Source organism: Parasteatoda tepidariorum, chromosome 6 (assembly GCF_982258835.1).
Source record: "Parasteatoda tepidariorum strain Cologne lab strain chromosome 6, Ptep-v5.0, whole genome shotgun sequence".
NCBI lineage: Eukaryota > Metazoa > Arthropoda > Arachnida > Araneae > Theridiidae > Parasteatoda > Parasteatoda tepidariorum.
In genome coordinates this window covers 42456209-42469333 of record NC_141760.1, presented here as the reverse complement: position 1 = coordinate 42469333, position 13125 = coordinate 42456209, and the positions used below count along the sequence as shown (strand labels likewise).

The window sequence follows — 13125 nt, the reverse complement described above, 5'->3', positions numbered from 1 at the left end:
AGTTAAATTTTGAGTTTTGCTTAAAGCTTTAAAATTAAATTTAGAATGATCATACTCAATTTGGTTTTTATCGCAATATTCTTTAGCTTGGTTGTTTGATCTCAATCTGGTTTTATCGCTTGGAGGGTAATAGTAAACATCTATTCTGCTACTTTTATTACGCGGTCTCTCAACTCTAGTCCATTCTGATATTTTTAAAGGTTTTAATTTTAAATCTGGAGATTTAGCATTAATCTTATCTACGTCATTTTCATTGTTATCATCAAAATTGATGTCTGAATTCAGATTTATAAATAAAAAGTTTTCATTACTAGATTTACCAAATAGTGTTTTAACTCCGTTTTTACTTTCATCAATTTTAACGTGTATAGTTTCTATAGTTTTCCTGTCTTTAGGCAAGTAAATTCTATAACCTTTAGTATTGACTGCATATCCAGTTACAATTCCTACTTTTGCATTTGGTTGTAGTTTGTTTCTCTGAACTTTAGGGATATGAGCATACGCTAAAGATCCAAATACTTTGAAATGTTTAACTGACGGTTTATAACCATGGAAAATTTCAAACGGTGTTTTACCTTCCAGTAGTTTGTGTTCACTACGATTCTTTACGTGAACAAAACAATGCAGTGCTTCTGCCCAAAATCTACCTTTTAAACCACTATCGGCTAACATTGAGCGTATTCCCTCTCCAGCTACTCTCTTATAAGATTCGGCTACCCCATTTTGTTCTGGAGTGTATACTGAAGTTCTCTCCATACGTATACCTAATTCATTAAGAAAATCTTGAAATTTTACATTACAAAATTCCATGCCGTTATCACACCTTACAGATTTAAGTTTAACATTTAATTGTCTTTCATATTTTGCTAAATACAGTTTAAAGCAATTAAAAACTTCATGTTTATGTTTTATAGTAAAAATTTCAACATAACGAGAAAAATCATCTATTACAGATACGAAATATTCAGCTCCGCCAACTGAATTTACGGGACTTTTACCCCAAACATCCATATGTACTTTCTCTAATACACTTTTAGTCATTATACCATGATTTACTTTAAAACTAGTTCTAGTCGATTTAGTTATTTTACAAGTATTACAAGTATCAAATTTACCACACAAATTATCTAAACCATTCACAACATTGTTTTGACTCATATGATTTAACATTCCAATATTTAAGTGGCAAAATCGTCTATGAACCAATTCCCTACCTAGACCTGTACTTAATGCTAATTCTTTAGTTACTACCACTTTTTCAACATAGCCTTTAAGTATATACAACTTATCAATTCTAGGTACAGTAAATAAATAATTATGGTTTTTACCAAGTACAGTCATTTTGTTGTTGCCCCATTTTACAGTAATCCCTGCTAAATCCATATTCGAACCGCTTATTAAATTTCTACGCATATTGGGTGCAAAATATACATTTTCTAATTTTATGGGAACAAATTTATCTCTATCTTTAACATTAAAATGTATATCACCAATACCAAAAATATCAGACTTACTATTTTTATCTCCAACAAGTACTTGACTAGGATTCGAAGTCTTGAAGTTACTAAAGTAGTCTCTTTGTGTACAGAAGTGAGCTGTGCTGGCAGTGTCGATCAGGAATTCAACAAACTGCTTGTCTTTCCTTTGGCGAATTTCAGCATCTCTTATCTTAGTCAAATCACTGTAAAAAGTTTCCTTGGAATCTCGAGTTTTAGAATTCCGTTTCGTGGTTTTCTTCTTCAGGAAACATCTTTCCGCACTATGTCCTTTCTTATTGCAGTAGGAACACATAATTGTTGTTGTTGTATCATTGCCCAGGACGCGACCACTGCTTTTATTTCCATTCAACTTCCGATAGGCTTGCTTTCTAGTAGATGAAGTAGTATAAGCATCGGCGACTATGTCCTCTCCTCTGTCTTTCTGCTTTTGTTGTATTCTTCCAGATTCGATTAGGAGCTCCTTTTCAACATTAGAAATCGAAAAATCTTTATCTTCTAGTCGATAAAGCATTTGAACTAAGTTGTCATAATCTGCTGGCAATCTTCTAATTAATTGGAAACATGTGAGCTTTTCTGGCATTTCAAAACCTGCGTCATGAATCTGTTTCCTTTTTTCATTTACTAACTTGCAGAAAATACCAATAGTCTCCTTCTCTGGATTAAACTTCAATTCAAAGAATTCGTCAATAAGTCCGGCTAACCGTGCTCGGGAGGTAGGTTCAAAGTTTTCCTTCAAAATAGTCCACGCTGTCTTTCCGTCCTCTGTGTCGGCTATCAGCGGTTGAAACTGCTCATCAATTCCTTGGAATATAGTAGAGTAACTTCTAGCTTTTCGCATTTCATAAGAGCGTAAGTCTCTGTCTGTTGCATCAGTTGGTAATGGCTTCTCTGTACCACCAACAAATTCCCAAGAGCCTTTATCGATGAGTAATACTTTCATATTTATTTTCCAACTACTGTAATTGAAACTGTTTAGCTTTGTAAATCCCAATATGGAGCTGCTGTCATTTTCGGCCATCTCCAATCTATCTAAACGGCCCCAGTAGCGTTATAATAAACTTGCTTCTAAAGACGACAAAAGCTTAACTAAGCTGGGCAGGCATGGCCCATAACCTTGCTGGCAGAGTTTAGTGCGTTGTGGAAAATGCCCAGCAAGCATAATGAAAAAGTCATCTTTTAACTAATCATAAATTTTATTAGCAAGAAAAATCATAACTTAACTTAAACATCATAAAGGAGAAACAATCCTCTCCATAACATGAGGTAACGTATTCAATACATACAGTCATGAAAATCAAACGAAACAAAACTTCAAAACCAATCTTGATTTGTTATATATATATACAAAGTAACATTTGCATAATGAGGGTACTTACACACTCAAAATTAATACTATGCAAATTCTGTCTTTAAACTATTTTTAAATGTTCGAACTCCCTCTTTCAGAGGTTTTTCGAACTCGTGATCTTTGACTCTTACTCGAACCTTGTTCATTGAAATCCATAGTCTGACACGTTCGACTTCGTGCGCAGGTCATCGGGCTACCATGGTAGGGGAGCCATTCCTTCTGCAGAAGATCAAAATTCCGATGGCATGTCTTCAGATCATCCTGAGGGATGTTTCCCAGACTATCGCTAATAGTCCATTGTCCAGCTCTTGTGCGACGCTAATAAAGCCTACCTACTTATATTTTTGAGACGAATAAAATTTTTAATAGAGTAATATTACTGTTTTATATAAAGTCATCAAAATTATTATTTAGCATAAATAGCATTTTATATAATAAGAAAAAATGTTTTAAGTGTTGATTATGCCTGAATTTAAGAATCTGTCTAACATTTAAAATTAAAAATATGTGCACAGTTTACACTTTTTCGGTTTTTCAAAATTGGCTGGTATGTATCAGAGTTGGCCAAAAATGTAATCGATTACATTTTTTGATTACAGTAATCAATTACTTGTAATCATGATTACAATTTTCAAAAATTTTGATTACAGCTGTAATCATGATTACAATATTAATTACAGTAATCAATTACTTGTAATCGTGATTACAAAGTTTGATTACAGCTGTAATCATGATTACATAGTCGATTACAGTAATCAATTACTTGTAATCATGATTACAGTTTTCAAAAAATTTTGATTACAGCTGTAATCATGATTACAATTTTGATTACAGTAATCAATTACTTGTAATCATGATTACAAATAATTGCGATTACAAGTAATCACAACAAAAACGATTACAAGTAATTATGATTCCAAGTAATCAAAATATATGATTACATGTAATTTGATGACATGTAATTTGATTACATGTAATCTAATTACTCGATTACAAGACTATTGTATTCTAATAAATGATTATATTTTACAGTAGATAGTAGACTGTATTTTATAATGATACATTTTGCACGTATTAACATGTACTGCATTTTGTACGTATTTGTATACGTACAAATGAATGTAACTAAAATGTATGTATATATGATTTTATCTAGTGCATATGTTCAGACATTTTAGTTTCACACACATGTACATACACTTATATTGTAGGTATAAAATATATGTACGCATGTATATAGATAATAATTACGTATGTATGTGCAAACAATGTAGACATGTACATTTATACACAATGAATATATGCATTTTATGCAAATATTTGTGTACGTAAAATGTATATCTATGTTCATGTACGCATGCATATACAAGTACTTGTGTTTGTACGAACATACATACATTGTCTGTACAATGTATGTCCCATGCATGTATGTGCAATTTATTTATGAACAGTACAATATATGTATGCATGTACAATATAGGTATATCTGTAGGATGTACAATATATGTATGTATACATGTACATGATATGCATGTCCAGTGTATTTATGTACATGTACATAATATGTTCATGCTCAATGTAAGTATCCAAACATGCATAATACATTTGTGTACGATTGTACGTACATTGGGCGTATTTATATTTCACATATATTCATACATGCATTCGACATGCATAACGTACGTACATACACACATTTGAGATGCATATATTGTACAGATGTATATACATATAGCGTACAGATGTATATACATATAGCGTACAGTTGTATATTCATATAATATACATATGATGAAATGAACATATAATGTTCATATAATGTACATATGTGTGTACATATACAGTACATATGTGCATAAATATATTGGGCATAATTCTTTCGTACAAATTTTACATGTGTACATGTATACTATCCCTATCTATGCATATGGTGCAATGTATATATGTACAATGAATGTATCCACACATGTACAATGCACGTATGTTCCATGTATGCATATCCATATGTACTATATATGCACGTACAATACATGAATGTATGTGCATACATTGTACATGCGTACATACATTACACGTATACATATGTACATTACATTTATGTCTAAATATGTGTACAATGCAATAAATAAAATGCATGTAACTTAACTTTTAATGACTCAAGCAAGTTAAATGACAAAATCAAACGATATTTAAATTTAGTTTTCAGCTTTAATTGTTCTATATCATTTTGAAATTCTCTGAATAAAAAATTATTTTCAGGTATTTTCATGAAATGTTTGACAATACAGATTTATTTTTTTTATAAAATAATGCATGATTCATAGAAATTTTTTAAATGGTAAGAAAAACGGTACATTTTATGTGTGGAATTAATATTTAGAAATTCCAAATAAAATTATCGTTTGCTTTCTAAAAAATATGAGGTCGAGTTTCATATGCCTTAGAATAAATTTTAATAACTTTACTCATATAAATTCTTTTAATGTATGCACAATGTATGTGTATATTGTAATTACATATATTTAAATGTACGCATGTATTTGTACATTACTTGTAATTATGTACATGTATACGTTGTATGCACATGCATACATTATGCATATAACTATTTTTTTGTACATCCATGCATTACATGCGCATAAGTATTAACAAAGTATGTAGTTATACAAGTACATACGTAAGTTGTACATAAGTACATACTTTGCGTGCACATATATCGATGTACATATAAATATGCATGTATACATGCACGCATTTTATTTACGCAACTATGTGCATATATTGTACCTATAAATAACATTCTTACATATTGTACGCAAATACGTACAATTTTATATACAAACGTACATTGTATATACGTGCTATTATCGTAAATTTATACAATATATGCACTTAAGTACATAAAAGCATGCAAACGCATAAACATTATTTTCATATACGTTCATACATACATTGTTTATGTATACAAAGATACAAAACATTGCCTTTTTGTACAAACTAACATACATGCGCACATGTATCATAAATGCATAATTATATGTACTAAGCATATGCGCATTGCATTAAGTATATTACAATATAATTATGAATATTGTACGTACAAACAACGTTTGTGCATACATTGTATGTATAGGAATCGCAAATTGTATGTTCATGCGTGCGTACATAAAAATATGCAAACACATCAATACTTACATAAAAAATTTGACTATAGTATACAATCGTAATAACTTGTAATCGTATAGTTTGATTACAAGTAATCACAATTACATGTAATCATGATTACATGTAATCATATATTTTGATTACTTGTAATCATAATTACTTGTAATCATTTTTGTTGTGATTACTTGTAATCGTAATTACTTGTAATCATGATTACAAGTAATTGATTACTGTAATCAAAATTGTAATCATGATTACAGCTGTAATCAAAATTTTTTGAAAGTTGTAATCACGATTACAAGTAATTGATTACTTGTAATCTTGATTACAAGTAATTGATTACATAGCTGTAATTATCTGTAATCAATTACAGTTGTAATCGATTACTGTAATCAACAGCCAACTCTGGTATGTATTAGGATTCCCACACTTTTCCCCCCTTAAAAATAAGCTCTGAGTACAGCAATAAAATCCTTTTCATCTAGAAATAACTTACTCCCCATTCTCATTTGGAGGATATGATTTTCAGATCAGTGAAAGTGATACGGCAAAAATATACTCCACTTACTCTCGCTTATACTTTTATTAAATCACAATAGATTTTTACGTTCTACTTCTCGTCGTTCTGAAATCGAAAAACCATATTTTATTTTGACATGCAATGCAGGGCATTATGGGTTCAACCGAAAACGTTTTCCAAAATGAACACGCGATTTCCGTAAGTCACGAGACCCAAGCCCTTTATTAAAAGCTTCCTGTAAATATTTTTCTTTTTTATATCGCAAATATATCCCAAGTACAGCTACACACAAATCCTCTTGGTCCGATTGGATTCAAAAGCTTCTGATAACGGAATCCCAAGGTTCAATTCCTCAAAGAACGAGTTTCGAGATTAATGCTGTAAAACTTTAGGCAACAAAAGCTAGAGTACGTGTTATTTTTAGAATGAGCTTAGCATGTATTATTGAAAAGAAAAGAATGTTTAGGACTGTTGAGATTAAACTAAAAACTTATTTTATAAAAGATATATTCTAATTTCGTTCGTTCCACACAATACCTGCCATTATGCTTTTCATAGAAAACGAACTGGAACTGGAAAACTTAATTGAAAAATAGAACAGCTGAAAACAGTTGGTCAAAAACAATTTTGATCAATTTAATTTTATCTTCTAGAGCAGGGGTTTCCAACTTACATGAGGCCGGGGACCACAATTAAAAACACAAATCAAATGGCGGGCCGCAACTTTATCAATATTTTATGTAGCACTCTTTTATGTTTGAAGGAACATTAAATATTACTGTCAGAGCTTTATCAAGTTGTACAAAACAAAAGTATTGAATTACAAATTAAAATAGGAAGTAGATTTTTAAAAATATTTAATTGTTATTAATAATATTTTTAAAAATATTAAGTAAATAATAAAAATTTGGGCTACAATAACTTTCAAGTGCGCACCTATGTATTAAACAATTAATGTGCAACAGATATCTAATTGTATTAAAATTTACATAGTAGCACACAAAATATTCAATGAGAAAATTGAGGTTTGTCTGCTGCAACCACCAGAGAATAGATATTTGCATTTTAAATTTACAAATGTGTGTTTAAATATTTTCGTACAAAATGAGTGGTTTCTAAAAGTTAAATCAGAGAATTTCTTCCAGAAAATTTCTGATACGCACATGCTAAATTATATTCACAAAATACGAAAAAAATGAAATAAAAAAGATCAACATACACGATTATTTTTGTATTTGAATAAATATTTTCTTGGATGCAAAGCCTGAAAAATAAATTTCTTTGCACCGTTGGTATTTTAAATTTCACAGAAACGAAGAAATTAGGTTTTTATTAACGAGAAAAGTATTTTAAACCCATATAAATTTTTTACGAAAATTGTCGGCAAAAGAATGACAACTAATATATTTTAGTTCGCGGGCCACAAAAAAAGGCTTCGCGGGCCGGATGCGGTCCCCGGGCCGCCAGTTGAAAACCCCTGCTCTAGCGACTCAGCGTTCAATATATGGGACAACCATTAGTATAATTTTATCACTAAAAAAATATTTTTTTTTCTATTTGTATGCTTTTACAAAGCGTTTATATGTGTAAAAAAATATAATTGAATTTACTATCATTGATCGAAGTTTTTAATTATAATGAAAAGTTGGATACCTACAAGTGATGTAATGCGTGCATATCAATTCTGATTGCCTGTTAAAACGTGGCATTTGTTTATGTTAGCAACTGTTCTTTCAATTCTATAATCTATATTCTTTTATCATTTATTTCTTACTTAACACAAAGACAGGCATGGAACAAAACCATGAAGAACATAAACAAACTAATTATGCATCGTAAGTCACCAGATACACAAAACAAGAACAATCCCTGTTACAATAAAATACGTAAATAAATAATAAATTTAAGTCAAGTAAAAGACGCAGACAAGAAATTTACAAATTCGACATGTTATACGGCATTGTGCTTAGCTAACTTCACGTTAATTAACATTTTAACTAGGACTGGGCTATAAATCGATATATCGCGACATATCGATTTAACGCCTGTATCGGCAGGCCGATACAGCGACTTTCGTTCCAGGCGATTTATCAGAAATCTGATTTAAGCCGTCGAGTAAAGAAGACGAACGATATAGCGATATACGATATAGCGATACAAGACAAGCCAGGATCTCTTACGTTCCTATGCCAACTCGCACTGGGGAAGACGATGTACGTATCGTTATATTGAAACGGCCTTGATTGATGAGCGGTAGAATCAGAAGCAGTTTTGAGAACGTATATCGTGATCTCACATGTTCGTTTCCGCGCCTCTTAGTTTATTTTCCTTGTTTGTCGCGACTTGATATCGTTTCTTGTACATTATTTTCAGTGGGACAGACTTTGTGATTGCCGTCGTTATCTTGTTCTGAACGTAATCTATTATTGAAAATAATATATAAAGAAGTGTTTCTTAATTAATTAGGTAAATTTTTTTCTTGAAACAAAACTTTTTTATTTCTCTTTTATCTTTTTTATTTTTAAATGTGAAAATTAATTTTGATATTATATGTTTAAGTATTACTTTACATTATTGAATTTATTACAAACGGAAATCTAATTTAAGGTGCCCATAAAGAATTAAATTAAAAAGTAATTAAATTTGTTAGGCTATTTTTTACTTTATTTTAATTTATTAAAAACTTTTTGGATAAAATAATAATTTAATGGGTTTTTATTACTGATTTTAAACTTATAAATCTTTAGTTGTTTTCATTTTTATAGATAAAATTATAACAAAACTTATTTTTCCTCTTTTGGATTTGGACGTAAGTCAATCAACTTTGTTTATTCAAAAACATTAGTAACGTTTGCGATTGCGACTTCTTTTTTTAAAATCATTTAGCACTTCTTTTTATTAAAGAGTATAATCGTGTTTTTTTTAGTTTTCTTTCAATATTGTCAGTTGAATATATTATCGAATATCATAATTCTTTTGTTTTTATTTCTAAGAAATTAAACCTTACTTTGTTTTTTCGTTCAGAATTTGGTAATTATTCAATTTAACTTTATTATTTATGTGAAACAATAATGATAAAAAATAGTGTTGTTTTAAAAGTGCTTTTTTTGTTTAATTCATTTAGCACTTTTTTAAGCATACAAATAATTTTTAACGAAATTATTTTTTTAATTTTCCTTCTATATTGTTAGGTAAATATATTGATAAATTTCAATTTTATTTATTTTTTTATTATTTATTTTTAAACTAAGAAATTTTTCGTTATTTGCACGATCGTTTTTAGAAGATATAACATTAATATCTTTCTTAAGCAAAACATATATATCAAAATAATAAATTGATTTAAATCAATCTGAGTATGAAGTTTTAATAGAAATCCGACTTTCTGCTCCTTACAAGTAAATGAATTTCAAAAATACTATATCGCGATACATCGCTATAACGCGATGCAAAACTGACGATGCATCACGATATAAAATTTCTTATATCGCCCAGTCCTAATTTTAACTTATGTGGAAAAAATCTTTTCGAAATGATCAGCTCACGCTGAGCTCATAGGTCACGTGTCTGTGCAGTAGTAATCCTCTTCTTCTCGAGTTGCAAGTAACCAATAGTGAGAAAGGTAAGAAAGTTTATTCAAGTAACCTTTAGAACAATTTTATGACACATAAATATCATATTATTTGAATCGGGTGGATTCAAAATCTAAAGATACTTATACAAATATCCTACAATATAAATAAAAAATGCTAAAAACTTAAATTTATTATTTATTTATGTAATGATTAAAAATAATTAAAAAAAACTTTAAATAAATTTAATAAATCGAAATTTATTTTAAAGTATTTTTTTTATTTTTATATTTATAAGTTTTTTTCTTTTAAGCTACGTCAGTCAAGGTAGCCACTTTCCGAAAAAATTTAGAAAAACTAGTAAAAAAAGCTCGAGGAAACAAAATATTTTTAACTAATTACTAGAGCCCGGATTTTGATGACCTAAAAAATCTCAACTAATGCCCTTAAAAAATGCAAAAAATGCTCTTAAAAAGAGCAAAAAATGCCCTTAAAAATGCAAAAATTGCGCAAAAAATGCCTTAAATAAAGTAAAAATATTGAATTAAAAAAAATGTTTTGTTCTATAAAATTATTATGAGTTCTATAAAATTATTATGTTTGAAAAATATGTTTTATATCCTAAAATAACAAAAAAACGAAAATATATTGACACCAAAATATTTTTCTTTTGTAGAGAAACTTTGAGGGATATAACAACTCCCATCTCATAATATTACTAAATATCAGAATTACATTGGATTAAAAAAATTTTTTTTTGATAATTTGAAATGTAAACGAGCGTCTCTTGTCTGAAAGTAAATTTTCATTCCTGCAGAAGCTACTTTCAACGTCTACTGATGTTATAAGTGCGTACTTGAAAAAGACGGTCTCACTTACTGACAATTCTTCTTCAATTTGAAAAGATTTTGCTTCACCTGTTACTATCCTATAGATTTTCTTCACTGTTTGGAAGCCAGTGTAATAATGAAAATTGATAAAAAATAATAAAAATTGGAAAAAATTAACCGAAAACTTTAAAAAATGCATTAAAATGCAAAATACGCCTCAAAGTTTAAAGAAAAATGCCCTATAAATCTAAAAAAATGCTCTAAAAGACAAAAAATGTCCAAAAATGCAATTGTCATCAAAATCCGGGCCTTAATAATTACCAATTAACAAAAATAATTACGAATTAAATATCTGTATTGCGAATGACCAACTGAATTCCTAAAATTGACGTGAAATTAAAACATATAAAATTCACGATAACCTCAAAAAACAGTAGTCACCACTTTTTAAATTTTCAAACTTTGACCACAATGTTGATATCTCAGCAAAAATCCCACGTTCTGCTATTGTTTATAGCTCAAGAGGTAGAAGTATTTCGTTTCATTTATTAAATTTTTTATTACGTTTTCTTTTTAACTTAATATAATCGAGGGTTAATTTGATGTTATGATTTTCTTCGCACAATAGATTCACTGATAAGCTAGTACACAGAGATTAACAGACGAAAAATTAATAACTATAACGCAAATTAAATTCTTTGATTAAGTACCGATTGCTCTTCGTCAGTGATTGAAAACCTGACGTTTTCAAAATTCCATTTTTCAGGAACTATTCAACCGAATTTGCTCAAATTTTGTATTTCCCCATGTGAAATAGCATTCTTTAAAACAATGTAAAAAAATGTATGCCTTTCAATTCAAATTTTTTCGACTATTATTGAATAAAATAGTAAAAAAATAATAAATATTAACAAAAAAAAATTTTTTTTCCTTGCAAGGTATTATCTTTGAATAAATGAATTTTATAATTGTGTGCAAATTTTTTTTAACCCGCTTAAAAGTTTTCGAGATATAGCGAAATACGAAAAAGGTAAATTAAACATTAAGGGGTCAACTTAAACCGTTCTCCTGGCCAAACTGTTGAGACCATATTTTCCAGATAGCACAGCTATAATATATCATACCACCTATATTTTGGGGGTCAGAAATCCGAACCCGTCGAAAAAAGGGTATGTTTGTTCGGAGAAAGTCTAAATTTCGTAACTAAAAATATCGTCTGCACTAATTAATTAGCATACTTGACCCCCTCGAACTATTAAGATTGAGTCCTAAAACATGAAGATCCGATCATTAGATTAAAAGGTCTGTTTTTGTTCCCGAACTCCACGATAGATTATGCGAGCTTGAGAAAAAAAACGGATGTAGACTTAGTTTGAAATGCGGGTTTAAAAAAAATGGATATAGCTTAATATATGAGTTAATAAAACTAGATATAACCAAATATGCGCCTTTTCAATGGTTAAAAAGCAAATCCAAATTTTTAATCCGGTCATACCCATTTTCTAGAACGCACCTTTTGATCTATATACATATATTCCATTTTACAAACACACATAACAAGCCATATATTTTTTATAAACGCATAATTTGAGCTATGACCAAAATAAAAATCCATAAAAGAATTGTCATAGGAGAATAACCACTATCCAATTTATGTTTTTTTTTAAAGAAATAATAATAATATTTGTACTCTTTTTATACAAAAATAATTATTGAAATTAGAGAATTAAAAGGAAGCCATACCACAAGGGAAACTTTTCTTGGTCAATTCTCCTTTACCACAAAAACTAATTTGAAGTAAAGAGAATGTGAGTTTTGACAAACCTAGAGTAAGCGATAAAGTTTCAAATACTGAAAAGAAATTTTAAAAATATTAAAATGACATTAAATTACAAGAAGATGACTAAGGATTGCGTGATGGAAAGTTCTCCTCCAATAATTTGTTTGCATTTTGATATTTTCAAAAAAGAAAATTTTTTTTATTCAGCAATTGAAGTTTTATAGCTAGATTTGCCTGAACCCATTTTTCCTTTCTTTTTAATTAGTAATGGAGGTGAAAGAAATTTTGCGTCGAAAACTTTCTCTCGTGGTATGGCGTCTTCTTAAAAGAATTTGATTTAATTCTACAATTTACGTTTCATTAATTTCCATCATCCACGACAAATTAATTGTCGATGGCTTATACTGAAAG

The 13125-nt window shown here is 29.3% G+C and overlaps 1 protein-coding gene across 1 annotated transcript in view; it reads right to left on the bottom strand.

Moving 5' to 3' along the window:
- LOC107450364 (uncharacterized) overlaps positions 1 to 8341 on the bottom strand; it is a 33161-nt gene extending 24820 nt beyond the window's left edge. Inside the window, exon 1 of the mRNA XM_071178775.2 lies at positions 8190 to 8341. Within this exon, the coding sequence (XP_071034876.2) occupies positions 8190 to 8241 (52 nt within the window). The 5' untranslated portion in view covers positions 8242 to 8341. The remainder of the gene's footprint in view (positions 1 to 8189) is intronic.
- Between the last annotated feature and the right edge of the window lie 4784 nt (positions 8342 to 13125).